At 44.3% G+C, this 17,148-nt stretch overlaps 1 protein-coding gene across 1 annotated transcript in view; it reads right to left on the minus strand.

Moving 5' to 3' along the window:
• Positions 1–11,542, minus strand: part of TGFBR2 (transforming growth factor beta receptor 2) — a 92,285-nt gene extending 80,743 nt beyond the window's left edge. Inside the window, exon 1 of the mRNA XM_082847727.1 lies at positions 11,053–11,542. Coding sequence (XP_082703853.1) covers positions 11,053–11,146 — 94 coding nt within the window. The 5' untranslated portion in view covers positions 11,147–11,542. The remainder of the gene's footprint in view (positions 1–11,052) is intronic.
• Positions 11,543–17,148: the final 5,606 nt, after the last annotated feature.

Here is a 17,148-nt window from a genome sequence, read left to right on the forward strand (position 1 = left end):
AACATGACACCTGAGGGGCACAGTTAACTGATGGCGACGTATTATGTATTGAAGAGATGAAGGGTGTCCGTGGGCAGAAACCAACGAGGAGATTCTTACAGATGACAGAAAACAGGAGTTCAGACTTGCACTGTGGTAGCATAATTTAAGAGCAAAAATGCATTTCCTGTAACTGTGTTCCTGTTGTAAATAATGTCTGATTAAGAGACTCTAGGTATTAAAATTTGAAAGTTATTCTGATAAATAAGTTGAGATCTGATGGAACAGGAAGCAACATGAGACCAGGTTGCAATGGGAAGTGTTTTCTGTCTTTGTTTTTTGCCAAGTAAGATGTCAAAAGAAAAAAAAAAGTCAGAAAATAAAATTATTTGGAAAAATCAGAAAGTAGTTGTGAGAACCGGTTGTTGCAACTGACAGGGACCCATAATTCTTGAAGACAAAAGTAACTGAGGGGCAAACATGGCCTTATGTTGAGTAAAATACAGAAGCTCATCAGTGAGAAAGCCAGCCGTGGGGCTCTCAGAACAGTCTAAAATTAATGTTGAAAGATTCAAGAAAAATTGAGTCCTCACTGAGCACTGACCAAATAACCTTCTCAAGACAAAAGAAGATTTTTTAATGTTTAAAAGTAGAACCACTTCCTGAAAAACCTGACATTAATTCAGTAATTTATTGGAGACATCATTTGTATACAAGGGAGTGCGACATATTTTAAGCAATGCCTAGGTGTAATAGCTCCAAACAGATTTAAGGCCTACAGGTGTCAAGGTGGTCTGTGATTAAACACCTAAGGAGTAAACATGATGAATGGTGTGAGTTCAGCAGAGGAAAGGATTCCTGGGAGCTATACTTGGTGGTCAAGGCACAGTCAGTGGAGGAAGCAGCCAAGAAGGATGCTTTGGGAAGAGAGCCGGGTTAAAACCCACTCATTAACTGACTTGCCCTCAGCAAATCTCTCTCCTGCTAGCCTTAGAGCATTACTTACCCCCAGTTAAAATGGGCCCTGTAGCTGAGGAGGAATCGAAGCACCTTCATAAAATGGGCAGCTATCCTCTTCCTCAGTGACAGAAACAAGTCTGATCTGACACACTGAAATCTCTGCACTTGACACCCCTGTGGAAAGGTTTTCATGCTGTTACAACAGTGCTTCTCAAACTTCGATGCACACACGAATCACTTGGGGGTCTTGTTAAAATGCAGATTCAGTGCAGTAGGTCTGGGGAGGGGCCCAACATTCTGCATTTCCCATAACCCTCAGTGATGCTGATCCTGCTGGCGGCTGGACCACCCTTTGAGTAGTAAAGTACCGGAGCATCTTTAGTTGCTGTTATCAGGGCATGGTAGAAAGGCATCATTTTTGAGCTCAAGATTCGGGCCTCAAGGCATACTGTAAGTCATAAAAAGTAGATGTGAAAAGGAGAGTGAGGCTCCTGGAGAGTGAGAAAGTAGAGCCAGCAGGGCTGCAAGGGGAGGGGATGGAAAACAGAAGAGGGCAACAGAGGAAAAGGCTGGCTGGCCCGCTGCTGATTAGAATAAATAAGAGGTGACAAGAAAGAAATTATAAGAATGAAAGTAGTGTGCCCAGGATGTGTTGAGAGTGTTAGAAAGTATTTTTACGAACAATGAACTTCAAGGGATTCCAGAATAGTGAATACAAAATGTTACTTTTGGGTGTTTTTGTCCCTTTTCACATATGGTCTTTCTCTCTTTTTTTTTTTTTTTTTGCCTAATACTATGGGTTTTAGAGAATAAAACATAAACGTGAGCTGTAACAAGACCGTCATTCAAAGCAATAGTTAGAAGATTCCTCCACTGCTGACCATACAGAAATGCGACTATAGGACTCACAGCTACTCCCCTGCCTAAAACAGCAGTCTGAAAACTGCCAATCTGGAGCAAATTCTGTCTTTTCTGAGAATATTTTAAGAAAAGAGGTGGAGAAATATTTGAAAGGCAAGACAAGACTATACTCAGACAAGTTTCCTTTCTTTTCCCAAAAAAACACAGAAGCTCCTTTAGGGCTTTCTCTCTTTTCCTAGACATAGCAAAGCATTTCATAATTCTCTAACTTAGGAAAACGCTTCACAGACATTCTCACCAGCTCAAAGAAAGGAGAGGATGCAAACACTGCAATTAACCAGAGAGAAATGGTATTCCCACCCAAACCAAGACAGCCTTTCTTCAGCAAGGAGAAAGTGGGAGCTGCAGTAAACATGCTCTTTAGTGAGGATGTCTGCTCAGGCACCTGCACTAGGGACATTTCAAAATAAACGTGGCTTCTGTTTCTTTTTTAAACAGCAGTTGTCTCCAACAAACTCCAATTGGATGTTTGTGGTATTTGTTAGTTCCAACCTGTGATGACGTTCGATAGTTTTCTATTTTTGATTAGCTAAGGATTATGCTTTCTAAGCCAACAACAATGATTTGCTTTACTAACATCCAGAATGAAACATTTTGGAACATAAAAAGCTAAAAATCTCATCTAGTTCAGTGCTTGTCACTATACACAGAAGAAAAATGAGACCCAGGGAGACCAAAGGAGGTAACCAGGTCCCCCAGACACCTTGACTGCCAGTATGACAGGGTTTAATCTTCACCAGCTGTCTCCGAGGCAGATTCTTAATCTCAAACTAAGGGTCAGAGCTGGATTAGATCATTCAAGATCAAGGTTTTGCGATAATTACATAGCTGCAACTTCTCTTCTGTTTGGTATGGGGCCTCTAAACTAGGAAAATGATGAAGAGACTAGGGAAAAAAACGCTTTGGTTTGGTGATGTAACAATGCAGACTCCAGAGTATTTGGATGGGGTTGGGGGTGAGGAGGACTTTGAATTTATTTTCTAAGCCAACCAGCAAATCCCGCCATTAGGCATGTAGTCAGGTCTTGTGGAAGTCGAAGCTTATAAATTTCAGGGGCACTCATTAAGAAAAAGAATATAAAAATTAAGAATAGAAATTTAGGTATGAAAGAGAATATTTAGAGTGGCATCTTACACATTACAAATTTTAAGAAGCTGCAGATACCACAAATATAAAAGTTAAAAGAAAAATATTTTTATTAATTAACTGCCTGATACACCTCTGAAATACTATTGCTACATTTTTTGGTTACATTCTCTTTGATCACCTCTACCAATGATATTTCATGATATTCTCTTTAGAGAAAATTTAAAATAATTCAATCTTTCCTCTAGAACTGTTGATCAGAATTTGTAAATTTATTCTTGAGATAACTTGGAAGTTTTTTCCAGCTTCATAACTCATTATAAGTAATGTCATATAAATGTTTTGGGTTGCCTCTAAATTTGGGAAAACCCCTATGAAGTTGCTTTTACAGGTGAGCTGTAATATTCAGGGCATCGCAAGATATCTTAAATATTCTCTACCTTGATAACACTCATTAACCACATTGCCAGGGCCCCTCCCAGAGCCAGAAGGGGGGCCTGCAGCAGGAAGAAGCCTTGAGGTTCCATCCACATCATGGTAAATCCACATTGGCACACCATATATAACCCCCACCTACTTATGCATCCTTGAATTCCCCCAATTCTTCCGAATAAAGTGCCTGTTCTATTCAGAATACCTACTAAATTCCTTGATGGCATAACTATGGCATGATTCAGCCAGGACTGTATCACCTGATGTGTATACTTCATTTTTCCATCAAGATCACAAGACAGGCCTAACATTTGACCACCTGGTGTATGCATCAAATGTTACTTTATTTACCTAAAGAAATTACATGGGATAACATATGAAAAACACCAAAGCCTTAGAAAAATGTTGGATCTCACCATTATTTCTCTTAACCCCTAGAGTCTCCCAGCACCCACGCTATAATGGAGAAGTGGTTTGTATCAATCGAGGCGGCCTGGTCCAGTAGAGCCTAGCACTTAGGGTCTAGGTCCCCAAACCAGACCATCTCGGGTTCAACCCCAGCCTAATCATTTGCTAATTGAGTGGCCTTAATTTCCCTGATCTCTAGAGGACTTACAATAAGCATCATAAAGCCGACCTTGTAGAGTTGTTTGGAGGTTAAATAATACACGTGAAGCGCTCAACATGGTCCAGGCAGCAGCAGTTAGTGCAGCTACAATCATTACTATGCATTATCAGGAAATCTGCCCACAAAATCTCTCGAGTGAAGCTTCCTCGAGATATTAACACCATTCAGAGCGGCATGAGCCACTGTCGTCTCCTTCCATAGGCAAGTTCTGCAGAGTTTTAGGATCACCAGCAGGCATCCACAGAGCAGCAGAGTGAATTTCCTGCCACAGCCAATAAATCCTCCATGACGATTTACAACTTTAACAGATAAAGTGGCAAATATTGAAAATACGAACCTGACTCTGTATTTTCCTTCAAAGACACTCATGGCTGTTCTGCCAAGCCCCCAGCTCCCTGCAACGCAGTTTTCACAATCCTATACCTTGTATAGTATCTTAACAGCTTTTTACTTCTTTATCTGTTCTGATATTCTTGTTTCCTTAAAAAGGCTTGAGAAGGCCTTAAGAAGGCTTGAGGAGGCCTCATGTTCCCAATACCCAGAGGAAATGCAACCAAGGCACTGGGAAAAGAAAGAAACTGTGTAAGTGAAATCCTGGATAGAACAAGTCAAATGAATATAGCTGAAGTTTCCTGCAGGAAAAGACAAGCCATGAAAAACTGAATTTCCCCAAGGAAATACACCACTATGATTACAGCCAAACTCTTAGCTTTTTCATTAATGAGCAATTTCTCTACTCCAGGGAAAATATGATATAATCAACAATAACTAATTTTGTACCTAACACCTCTGCAAAGGTGTGTTGTTGGTGCAGATCAATCTCCAGTGTTGGAAGACCCAGGGCGGGGGGACAAATGGTGGCCCACAGACCACAGGTCAGAATATTGAAAGTTATAAATCACACTGACCAACCGTTCGATAAAGTAGGTTTTATCCTTCTACCTTGATTGACAAATGCACCTCCATAACATCTTAGAAAAGACCAAGTTCAACTTCAAACTCTTGACCTGCTCAGAGACCAGCCCTGGAACTGGGGAAACACTGTCCCAAACCCGGCCAACAATCTACCTTCCTCTTTCCACTGGCTGCTTCATCTGGCACCAAGAGGGACCTTGTGACATGTAAAACACCCAAGTTTTAACACTCACACCCCCCCCACACCCCACACATACACGGCTGTCCCTTCGCCACCCCTCAGGCCCATAGACCAGTGGCTACAAAGGCCCTCAGGAAGATGGGTCCAAAGGTCTATGTAGGCTGTAAAAGTTGGTCCACAGCCATCGGAACAGCATATTTTGGGTTTCCAGGTACCTGAAACTGATCTATAAAGGGGAGACTCTGGACTCAGAGGCCCAGGAGTCTCCTCACCCCATAACAGGGGCTGAACAGAGAACAATAAAAGCAGTGCCCTCTAAATCCCAGGGCAGAGGCTCCGTTTGCTCGTACACTAGGCCTATATTTTAACTGAGCAGAAAAATTGGGGGGGGGGGGGATATCTCATCAGAAAAGAGCAAAAATAAAAAACAGCCGCTTATCTTGAGAGCAGGCAACCTTCCCCAGATACAATCTCACCCATCACATGCAGTTGCCCTGAGCTAAGTCCATTCTAATGATCTACAGCTTCAGCCCTGCGAACAAAACACAGACGCTAGGAAACCCTAAAGAGGCCAAGCAGGAGATCCTAAATGGACCACAGGCAAGGAGGCAGTTGCTCCATGTTGAGTGCCAAGACCTAAAAAGCTGATGATGGCAAATAAGAGACAGATCCTTTTGGGAGGAGAAGAATATTAACCACCTACAAGTTTTCTAAAAGTCAAATCATCCCCCTTTGTGATACTGGATAAATTCTACTCTTCAAAATCATCCCCCTTGTGATACTGGATAAATTCTACTCTTCCCACCCTCCCCAGCAGCTGTTCGAGGTCTGTACACAGACGCTGGTCCTACATGCCTGGAATCTGGGGTTGCCAGTATATATCTCTGAAAACAGCGCATGTCCAGCTGCTGTCAATGGTCAAGGCACAGGTCACCGGCAGTGGGTCCCACCACCAAGACGCAATTATCAGACTAGGAACAGCAGAGTTTTCTTGGTCAAAGAGACTCTACCCTATCCTGATTTTCGGTAGGACAATGACAATCAGGAAGGAGGTAGATCATGCAAGCAAAGCAAATCATGACCTCAGGGGCATTGAATGGCTATTAGATGGTAAGTTCCCTTTTCTTGAATACGATATCCCTTTACTCACTCCCTAACTTCCATCCCAACACACATACACACAGATATACCAGGGAAAAGGGCCGAGCAGAACACAAGGAAGACAAGGTTAGAAAACACACACACACACACACACACACACACACACACACACACACACACACAAAGAGGCAAACGTCAAGTTGCTTTGTGCAGACTCTATCTTCTCCATTTATAAAATAAAGGTAATGAAAATTATCTTGTCGGTTTCTTCTGAGGATTAAATTAGATAATAATGTCAGGCGGCTGGCTCAGAACAGGTTCTCAAATGTTACTTCTCCCTTCTCCCCACGTGTCCTTGAGATGAGCCAACTTACCCTGCTTGGCTTCCCAACCCTCATGACATGCCAGGCAAGAAGGAGAATCATCGTTATCCCACCTTGGTCAGAAGCCACAAGTAGGTAGGAAGCAACATATTACAAGGGAAAGAAGGAGTGCAAAACAAATGGTGAGCATTCTTGCTGCTAATACCTATCTGCTAAATCATTTCTACTGAAAATCATGAGTTAATCTGCTGAAGCTGTACAGAAGGCCTCCGAGGGCAGAAGCCAACAAGGTGACAGAGTTATGCTTTTCTGTGGAAATTGGCTAAATAATGCCATGCTGTAGCCAGGAAGCACTTTTCCTCCACACCCTATTTTAAACTGTTTCGGTGGTTTGCATCAGACCTAAATAATAGCCACACTGCTCTTCTGCAGATAGCAGCTGCCCCAGGGCTGCACTTCCCTTAGACCAACTCACTTCACTGCTTATAAACCAAAACAGAAGACCCTGATGAAAAAAGAAACTTCAAAGCTAAGTTTAGATTTCGGCACTTCATTTTTAATGAAAGTCTCATTTCAACAACCTTCTAGAAAAAAAAAGAGAGAGAGAGAAGATTCAGTATTCACTGGCAAATGTCTTTGGTAAGACTGAAAAAGTTTTGCAATGGCTTTGAATGCCCTACATGAATTCAAGTGTACAACTAAAGAGGTTGGATGAAAACTTCTAGCAGCTTTCCATCATGTCTGTCAGAAGCTGACATGTTTGTCATCTTTTTCCATAGGTCATCAGAATAAAAGAACCAACAACACAGTATAAAACAGCCAAATTGCCGATTGAGATCAAAGCTAAACTATTCTCAATAAAGATTTTACCATTCAGACCAAACACCCAATAAATAGTGACTGTCTGGTTGTGGAAATGCTCGACTGACTTGCAGTGCCTCTAGGAGGATGAATGGAGGTTCAGCTCAGCATTTCCTGGGTGCTAAGTGATATGCCAGGCACTGCCACAGACCCTGCAGACAGAGAAATGAGTGGGACAAACCCAGTGCCTTTGAGAGAATGGGTAAGGGAGTCTCATCAAACCCAGTGCCTTTGAGAGAATGGGTAAGGGAGTCTCATCATAATTCTGCCTTACTATTGTTAGCAGCGAAAAGAGAGGCCTGTCCCCAGGAGGAGGGAACCTATAGCTCCACCCAGGGCGTTGAAAGCAGGTTTGCTTAAGAATGACACTTAAGTCAAGTCTTAAAAGATGAATCTAAATTATCCAGGGTAGCAGGAGTTCCAGACAGACAGCAGCTTGAACAAAAGTGAGGTGGCCCAACTGGGGGCCCGGAATAAGGCAGGCACAGAAAACAATAGATCAATGAAAAACACGTTCAGAGGGACAGTGGAGGGAATGGAAGGAAACACTCAACACCCAACAGAGTGGGCTTTTGACAAAGGGGTCTAGAGTCAATAATGCTTCCAAGTACACAGGGTTAAAATATACATCCTTCTCTGGGCCTCAACACACCCCCCATATGTTAGACTCAATGGAGGCAAAGACCAGACCTGTCTTATTCACTCAGAATACTGTTTCCAGGTCTGAGCCTCCTGCCTGGCAAAAAGTGACATTCCATAGATACTGTTGAGAAGAAAGAATGGGTAATGGTCACTTTCTGCAATGGCACCAATGAAGTGTCATTCTTAATTGGAAAAATATGGTTAAAAAAAAGAAAATTTTTTAAAGTTGTGTTGAAAACTGAAATGCAGACCATGTAGCAGGTATGCTGGCTCCACAGACAGCAATGAGGACTCATCATTTCAAGGTGGGGTGCTACCTTGAAAAAAAGGCAAGGAGGGACTTCCCTGGTGGCACAGTGGTTAAGAATCCGCCTGCCAATGCAGGGGACATGGGTTCAAGCCCTGGTCCAGGAAGATCCCACGTGCCGCGGAGCAACTAAGCCCGTGTGCCACAACTACTGAGCCCGCGTGCCACAACTACTGAAGCCCGCCCGCCTAGAGCCCGTGCTCCACAAGAGAAGCCACCGCAATGAGAAGCCTGCACACCACAACAGAGAGTAGCCCCCGCACTTGCCACAACTAGATAAAGCCCACGCGCAGCAACGAAGACCCAATGTGGCCAAAAATAAATAAATAAATAAATAAAGGCAAGGAATCCAAAATGTGATGAGTATCTTATAGAAACCATAACTAGTTAAAAATAAATGGCCTAGAGGTGAAACATGTGCTTTCTGGGAACAAAAGCAAATAGACCAAAGATCAAATTCTGGACCTAGCAGTTTCCAGAACCCTGACAAAATCAGCAGTGATTTGGGGAAAGAAATTTATCTCTACAACACTTTTACCAACAGTGAGTCCTCAACAAGGATCTCCTGTTAGGTATTTGAAAAGCAAAAGTTATATTTTTCAGATCTGAAGAGTTTTCAAACATTTAAAGTTTTCCCCCAAAGAGCAATTACTTAATTTCAGGCATTTAGGAAGAGTGAATCTTCTAAGTCAAAAACAAAAACTAAAATACCTTTAAGTATGTACCTTAGTGAAGTTTGCTCTTATACTGAAGTCCTTGGCTCACTTGTCAATATACTAAATATAAGATGGATTTTTTAAGTAACCAAAGAGAAGGCTGTGAACAATCTCATTTCCTCTTATCTTACCATGCATTAAGATATTTTGAAAAATGTAGTGACAGATTACCAATTACGTTAGGAAAATCCTGAAACCATTTACTTCCATAGAAAATTAAATGCAAGTGGAATTAGGTTTCCCACCTCCATTATAGCTACCTTTGACCTTCAACTATCTTTAAAATGTAATTTCACATGAATACCAATCCAAAATGATTCCTTAGTTCAACCATTTTGTGGCTTTAATTCCATAAAAATATGAAATCTGTGGGTTTTGTAATACTGTCTAAAAGCCCAAATAAAAAGCCAGTTGGCTTTTAAGCTAATTGTTTAAAAGTGTGTATACAGATGAACTGAGCCTGACTCATGAACTACTGAGTCTGGAATTTGCAAATCATAAATCTTATCCTCCTAAGCAAAGACTAACAGAATCAGGGCCCACTAATTTCCTTCTTTCGTAATCTGAAACAAAAGTTTTAACGATTTTTAAGGTACACTGAAAATTAAGGGTGCCGTTTAAAATATTAGCAAAATATAACTCAGTTCTTAAGAGTTTGGTGTATAATCAGAGTCGAACATTCTGGTACTGCAAAGTAAGAAAACATCCAAGGATGGAACAGTGGAACTTTATTAAACTGTAGAACTCAAATCTGTGTCGGATTTTTTTGTTTACAATAGTCTTTCCTCATTATCTTAAAAACTCCCATCTCCATGCCACCTTCAGTAAAAAAAATATAACTTTTAAAATTTTTCAATCCACTTCAAGAACTGTGAAATGTCCCATGTAGAAACTGGTCCATATTTCTTTTAGACAAGACCAAAGGTTAAGTCTGCCCCTGGCCCTTGGTAAACAGAATGTGTGCCTCAGAGTGACGGGGAGTGTCAGATCCTCCCAAATCCACACAAGGCATCTCCAAGTTACCAAAAAGGAGTAGAGAAACAAAAGATGTTAAAGATGAAGGGAATGTAAAATGATCCAAATCTAACCATGTCCTTTCACAGATGAGGAGACTGAGGCCCAGAAAGGTCCCAAAACTCCAAAGACTCCATTACCAGAACCCAGATGCAGGTTCTCAGTTCTGTAGCAAAGAGCTAACAAAATTTCTAACTTTTAAGGTCTCAGGGGTTCGGTACTTTCCATAACAAATACTTAAGAGTTCAATTCCTGCATTTTTCTCCCCTCAAAACCTCCTAGACACCAAGATCAGGTGGGCAGGGGGATTTACGATTTTAACCCTTCCGTTTCATTTCCACCAAACAATTGCACAGAACCTTCAAGCCCGCAAGACGGGGCTGTCCTGCTCCAGGCAACATCTCCAGCACCTAGCGCCTAGCAGGCACTCAGTAAATACTCCGCCTTCCACCTGACAAGCCCCACTCCCTGCCGCATCCACGCCAGCCCGCAGTGGAGCGAGACAAGTTTCCTTTGGCAATCGCTTTTCTCCTTGAAACTTTGCTACAGCAACTCTGGGCCAAAAAGCCGGTCCGCGGGCATGTGGCCCTGGGCAAGAGCTGAGGATGGGGGCCCTGCCCTTTCGGGGCACTGGGCGATCCCGGGCCGGGGACCAGGTGTGCCCGCCGCTCGCTCGGAGGCCGCCCGGGCCGCGTCCTGCCTCCGCCGATCACCAACTTCTCAAACTTCCCTTTCCGGGGGTGGGGGCGGCCCGGGACGCAGCGCCCTTCCTGCCCGCACAAAGGGGGCCGGGCGCGCCCCGCGCCCCCGCCGAGACCACTTTCCTGGTCTTTGGAAAGAAAAACGTACCCGTCCCAGCGCAGGGTGCTGGGGCGCGGGCACCGGGGCCACGTCCCGGCTTCCGCCCGCCTCCCGGGCCGACTGTCAAGCGCAGCCCTGCGGGGCCCCGGGGACCCAGGCGCCAAGCCCGGGCGGGGGCCACTCACCCGACTTGGGAACGTGAGGCGGGATCGTGCTGGCGATGCGTGTCCACAGGACGATGTGCAGCGGCCACAGGCCCCCAAGCAGCCCCCGGCCCATGGCAGCCCCCGCCGCTCCGCATAGACCGGCCCGAGCGCGCACGCCGCGCCTCCGCGCCGCGCCCTGCGGACCCGCGCGGAGCAGCGGTGCAGCCAGATGTGGCGCCGCAGAGGGTGGCGGTGGGCGAGGCGCGGGGGGCCCGGCGGCCGAGGGGAGCTGCGCGGGAGGCCGGCCCGGCCGGCGGGTGCGCGCGCGGAGTGTCGTCGGGCCGGGCGCGCGAGTGACTCACGACTTCGCCCGGGCGCCGCGGGGGAAACAGGAAACTCCTCGCCAACAGCTGGGCAGGACCTCTCGCCGCCCCGAGCCTGCTCCCCGTCTCGGCTCCCGGTCCTCGCCCTCCCTCGCAGCTGCCAATCACGTCCCCGGGACCGGCCCCTCCGGGGCTTTGGCAAACTTTCAGCGGCCTCGCGCGTTCCCGCTCCGAAGACTGACTACGGAGCACTAAGTGCACACGTTCCAGAAAGTCACTCAACGCAGAGAGTGTCTGCGCTCTCCAAAGCACCCCCACCAGCATCCTCCCCTTCCCCACAACCCTCTTCGGGCTGTTCCTAAGTGCTTCAGAGCTGGTTTTCAAACTCCAAGTGGCGACCCAAGAGTGGATGCTGAAATCTGAGTTGTGAGCACTTTTTTTTTTTTCAAGTAAAACAGTATTTCCTCATTAAACTTTGTTTGAGTTGTGTATGCCTAAACCATCACATTGTAAAATGTTTATTTTACTGTAGGTGGAAGTCCAGAAGTCTGCTCTCAAACTTTAATGTGCTCATGGACCCCCTGAAAATATTGTTAAAATGCAGATTCTGCTTCAGTACATCTAAGAGGCAGCATTTCTGATAGGCTCTTGGGTGGTGCCTCCCATTTTGAGCTGCCTCTTTCTTCCTGGGGGGTGACTGAGTGAGCAATTATAAACAATAAGCCATCACAGAGTGATAATGGTAATGGGAAATGTTATCTTCAGAATGTATCAGGTATGGCAGAAAGCGTGAAAGTAAAAGTGGCCTGGGAGTCAGCTAAGTGCCAGAGTTTGCCTTCCACACTGCCTGTGAAGGGACAGAACTCTGAGCCCCTCCCCTGCAAAAGGGGACATCGGTGGGAGCAAAGGACGAACTTTCAACTTTCCCTTCTTGCTAAGGTGACCAGGTTTGCCCCCAAACTATCCTAGTGTACATCTGTTTCAAAGTTGAATTATTAACAGAACTCCCTGTCTCTTTCCCATGTGTCTTGGCTGGATATTGACTCATATGCTCATCCTACTTCCAGCCCCCTCAAAGAGTTAGATTCAGTACAGCCCTCTCTCTGGTCAGGAGATCTTCCAGCAGGTTACACAATAGACTCCTTTATCTGAGACAAAGCTTGTTTGCAGAGGCAGGTGGCCAGGCTTACTGGGAGTAAAGGCAAACTAGCTCTCCCTGGAAACCCAACCCCTGAAATCTTCCCTGTCAATCTGAGAGTTCTTTTGCTTGATCCTGGAAGTTAAGTCTTGTCACCATTGTTCCACCCAGCACAGAAGCTGACTTTTAGGAAAAGACCACTTCCTAGCTCTTGAATTTAGGATGCAGGAAGTGGGGTGAAATCATCAGGGTTGGGCATCTTCCTTCCCACCAACCTCCTTGCCAAAGCCACTTGAGCAAAGGAGGAAAGTTGAGTTCAAAATCTGTTTCTCTCCATTTCCTCCACAGGCCCTGCCCATGCCACCGCCACCCCTTGAGCAGGAGTCTCCCAGCCACTCACCCCCAATCAGGGCCATTCTGGGCCTTTTCACTCAATTTCTCAAAACCTAGCGAAAGTCAAATTTTCAAAAGGCAAACCTGATTATACCAACCCTTCTATTGAAATCATTTGATGGCTTCCCACTGCTCTTGAGACAGAGGATAGAAATGAGATCCTTGAAGGGGCCTTGAGCCCCTCCTCTCTTGTAACCTTGGGTTTCTCCTCTCCCAATGAGAGGATCTCCACATTCCTAGAATGCACCCCTGTGTTCCTCCCACACAGAGCCTCCCCCCTTTCCCCGGGGCACACTTCCCTTCCTCTGTCCTTCCTTCTACCCAGCCCTCTCCTGGTCTTCCTTGGGTGAATCATGACTTCCTTGATGGGCAAGCTTTCCCTGACCTCCCTGAATAGACTTTTTAAAAAAAATAAATTTATTTATTTACTTATTTATTTATTTTTGCCTGTGTTGGGTCTTCATTGCTGCCCGCGGGCTCTCTCTAGTTGCGGCGAGTGGGGGCTACTCTTTGTTGCAGTGCACGTGTTTCTCGTTGCGGTGGCTTCACCTGTTGCAGAGCACGGGCTTTAGGCACACGGGCTCAGTAGTTGTGGCTCTCGGGCTCTAGAGCACAGGCTTAGTAGTTGTGGTGCACGGGCTTAGTTGCTCCGCGGCATGTGGGATCTTCCTGGACCAGGGCTCGAACCCATGTCTCCTGCATTGGCAGGCGGATTCTTAACCACTGCACCACCAGCGAAGTCCCTGAATAGACATTTTATTCTGGGTTCACTTGGCACCATATGCCTCTCCTTTTTAGCACTTACTACACCTCCTTTCCCTTCTCCCAAATCAAGTCCAAATTTCTTGAGGACAGGAATTATATGTTTTCCTCCATTCACTATTGTATTCCCAGGACCTGGCACAGAATAGGTGTTTAATAGACATATGTTGGATGAATGAATGAATGAGGTAATCAAGATTCAGAAGAAAATTGTACTTAATCATCCTAATTATTTTATAACTCGGGAAAAGGCATTCTATTACCTAACAAACTGAGATATAAACAGGCTAGATTTTAGTCGAGGATGATGTCATACTACTTCCTTTTCTTAAAAATGGAGAAGTCTGTGGTTTGGTTTTGTTTTTCTTTTTTTCTAAATTCACCCAAGTTCCTCTGGACAGTATACATACACTTCCTTGCTCCCAGAAACACTGAGGCAAATAAATGCCCAATTGATCCCGAAGGCCTTCTTTTCTATATTTATTGCAAAGAACAGATATTTTACATTGTTAGAGGCCAGGTTCGAGGTATTTGACTCTGTCATCATATATGACTAATGTTGATTTTAATTTTGCTTGCCTTTAATATTTCCAATTTCATCTTCAATCTCCTGTGAAACTGAGAGTCTGACTTTGGCATTGCCAAGTGCAAACTCACCTTTCAAAAAGCACTGAAGTGCAATCAGAGACACGTAAACTCGTGTATACTGCAATTTGACAATCTTACAAATTTGTCAATATGAACTTCCTTTAGGAATTCTCACTGAAAGAGCAGTCTGATACCCTTAAGCCATGGTCTTCACATATAATTGTATATTTAACGTAATATAATTTTCTGTGTATTCACTTAGGCAGTTAAGATACAATCACAAAAACTGGGCCTTTTGCAGATGGAAACAAAAAGATAAAAGTGTGACTCAGGGTTTGAAAAACAAGGAAGGTAATTTTTAAGTTCTCATCAAACTGAAAAACAATAAAAACCAACTGGAATGAAAGTTAAACAGCTTGAATATCTTCATTTTTCCAGTTTTACAAACTCTGAACACACACACAGAAAACAACTGGACTGGATCAAAATGTGGTTATTGTAAGCCCTGCATCTCCCGGTTGTGATGAGGCAAGAATTTTTGACTCCCCTGTACTTTCTGACATATGGCTGTTGAGGTTACTGGCAACTAAAGCAGTGGACAGGGAGATTCCTCTCCATGTGAACTGATCGTTCTGCGTCCTTATCTCTGGGCCAATTTTCCTTCCACTGCGAAGCAGACCAATAGCACTGAGACAACAGTGAATTTGCAAGGGAACCCCCTCCACACACACACACCTTTCAGGTCATCCGGGATGCTACCTCTTCCAGGAAACACTTTGTGATTCCTCCAGCCTAATGGCATCCCTCCTCCCCCAGGGAGAACCCCAGAAGCATTTAGTTTATTTAACCTATTTTTTAATGTTTGTCCTGTTCTGGCATGGAGTGCATTACCGTTACTCATTTATTTGGGGGAATTCTACCTCACTAACTGTAAAGTCCTTGAAAGCACAGATTGTTTACTCAACTGTGAACCCCATTCTGTGCCCTGCAGTACTCAACGTATGTTTCTTGTCTTCACTAGAGGGAAAAATGAGAGTCTTTCTCTAATCCATTTCCTTGTTTGCAATTCATCACAGATAGTCACAGAAACTGCAATTCTGCCACACGTTTACAGAAAGCATGAATGGTTTCTTCTGGAGAAAACATAACTTTTTTAAATTACAAAAATAATGTATGTTAACTTTAGGTAGAAAAAATCTGAAATACAGATAAGCCAAAGGCAGAAAATAAAAAGGATCCTTCACCCTATCACCCAAAGACAATCCCTTAACATTTTGGAGCACGTCCTCACAATACTACTCTACTCTTCACCTGGCAGCTAAGAAACTGAGGTTTAGAGAGATTAAGTATTTGGCCAAGGTCACAGGGCTAGTAAGGACCAGAGCCAGGGTGTGAATGAGGCCTGTCCAGCTCCGGAGTCTCCACTCTAGGATAAATTGATCAGGTGGTTGATGGGCCTGGTCACCCTAGTATTTTGAGATGACTCTGGAATGATCAGGCCACCCTTTCCTATTGCTTCGTCGTCTCTTACTCATTAATCAGCCACTGCAGCCCCTTGTCCAGTGGAAAGTCCTTTTGTTTAGCTCACACCTTGTCTGCAACCAGCAAAACTCATGGGCACATTTCAATCAGAAGCTTCCTTGTGTAGTGCCTTGGATACTAGCATGTCACCTCCTTCCTTTGACTGCCATGTTGCTATTGTATCCCCATGGTATGGACTGAACTGTATCCCCCAACATGCACAGGTTGAAGCCCTACCCAACATGACTATACTTGAAGGTAAGACCCTGACCCAATGTGACTAATGTCCTTATAAGGAGAGGAAGAGACACCAGGGATGCTGCTGTGAATACACAGAGAAAAAGCCATGTGGACTCACAGCAAGAAGGAGGCCACCTACAAACCAAGAAGAGAGGCCTCCGGAGAAACCAAACCTGCCAATACCCTGACTTTAGACTTCCAGCCTCTAGAACCGTGAGAAGTAGATTTCTGTTGTTTAAGCCACTGAGTCCGTGGTATTTTGCAATGGCAGCCCTAGCAAACTAGTCCACCCCATTTCCTACATGCTTATCCAGCTGTTCCTTCTCAGTATCTTTACAGGTTTGTTTTCTTCCACTCATTGGTCAGTGCTAGTTCTTATCAAGTTTGTCCTCTGCCCCTTCTCTCATTCCTCCTGGGGAACACACCTATTTATATGACTCCACTAATCTATGATCATTTCCAAATCTAATTATCAAGCTCTGATTTCTCACCTAAGCTACCATTATTCCAATTGCCTACTCAACTCTCTTCATGGGTGTTCCACGGGTACCACATGCTCATTATTCCAAAATTGGATTCCAGAATACCCGCCCCTTGGTACATTCCTGACATCAAGAAAAGGCTCTATCTCCAACGGGTAACCCAAGGCAGAAACATAAAAATCAGCTAAGAGTTTGCCTCTATTTTACCCTCCAGAACGAACTGGGAATTAGGATCTATCTCTTTACTTTCTAAATATCGCTTGAGTCTGCTCTGTTCTCATCCTCAACACTGACATTATTTTAGTTCTATCTCTTGTTATTTCATATAGCCTTACGTCAGTTTCCTGATCTTCTTGCCTCTCTAGTCTCACCCCTTCTACTACATCCTTCACTGCTACCAAAATATTCCCCTCCAAAAATACAAAAATAACAATCACATTTAAAATTATCCAGTGGCTTCCCATTGCCTTCAGGATAGACCGTCAAGCTACTGTCCATCCATTTATTTAGTCAACCAGCATTTGATTCTCTACTGTGACCCAAATACTCTTTAAGTGCTGAAGATACGAGGTCTCAGAAAATGTACTCCTAGCCTTAATTGCAGGGCATTAGGCTGTCCTTATGATCTAATGTGAAACATATATAAGTAGACAAATAATATTAACAAATCTGATAATATGATTATCAC

This window comes from Leucopleurus acutus, assembly GCF_964270905.1.
Source record: "Leucopleurus acutus genome assembly, chromosome: 10".
In the NCBI taxonomy this organism is placed as follows: domain Eukaryota; kingdom Metazoa; phylum Chordata; class Mammalia; order Artiodactyla; family Delphinidae; genus Leucopleurus; species Leucopleurus acutus.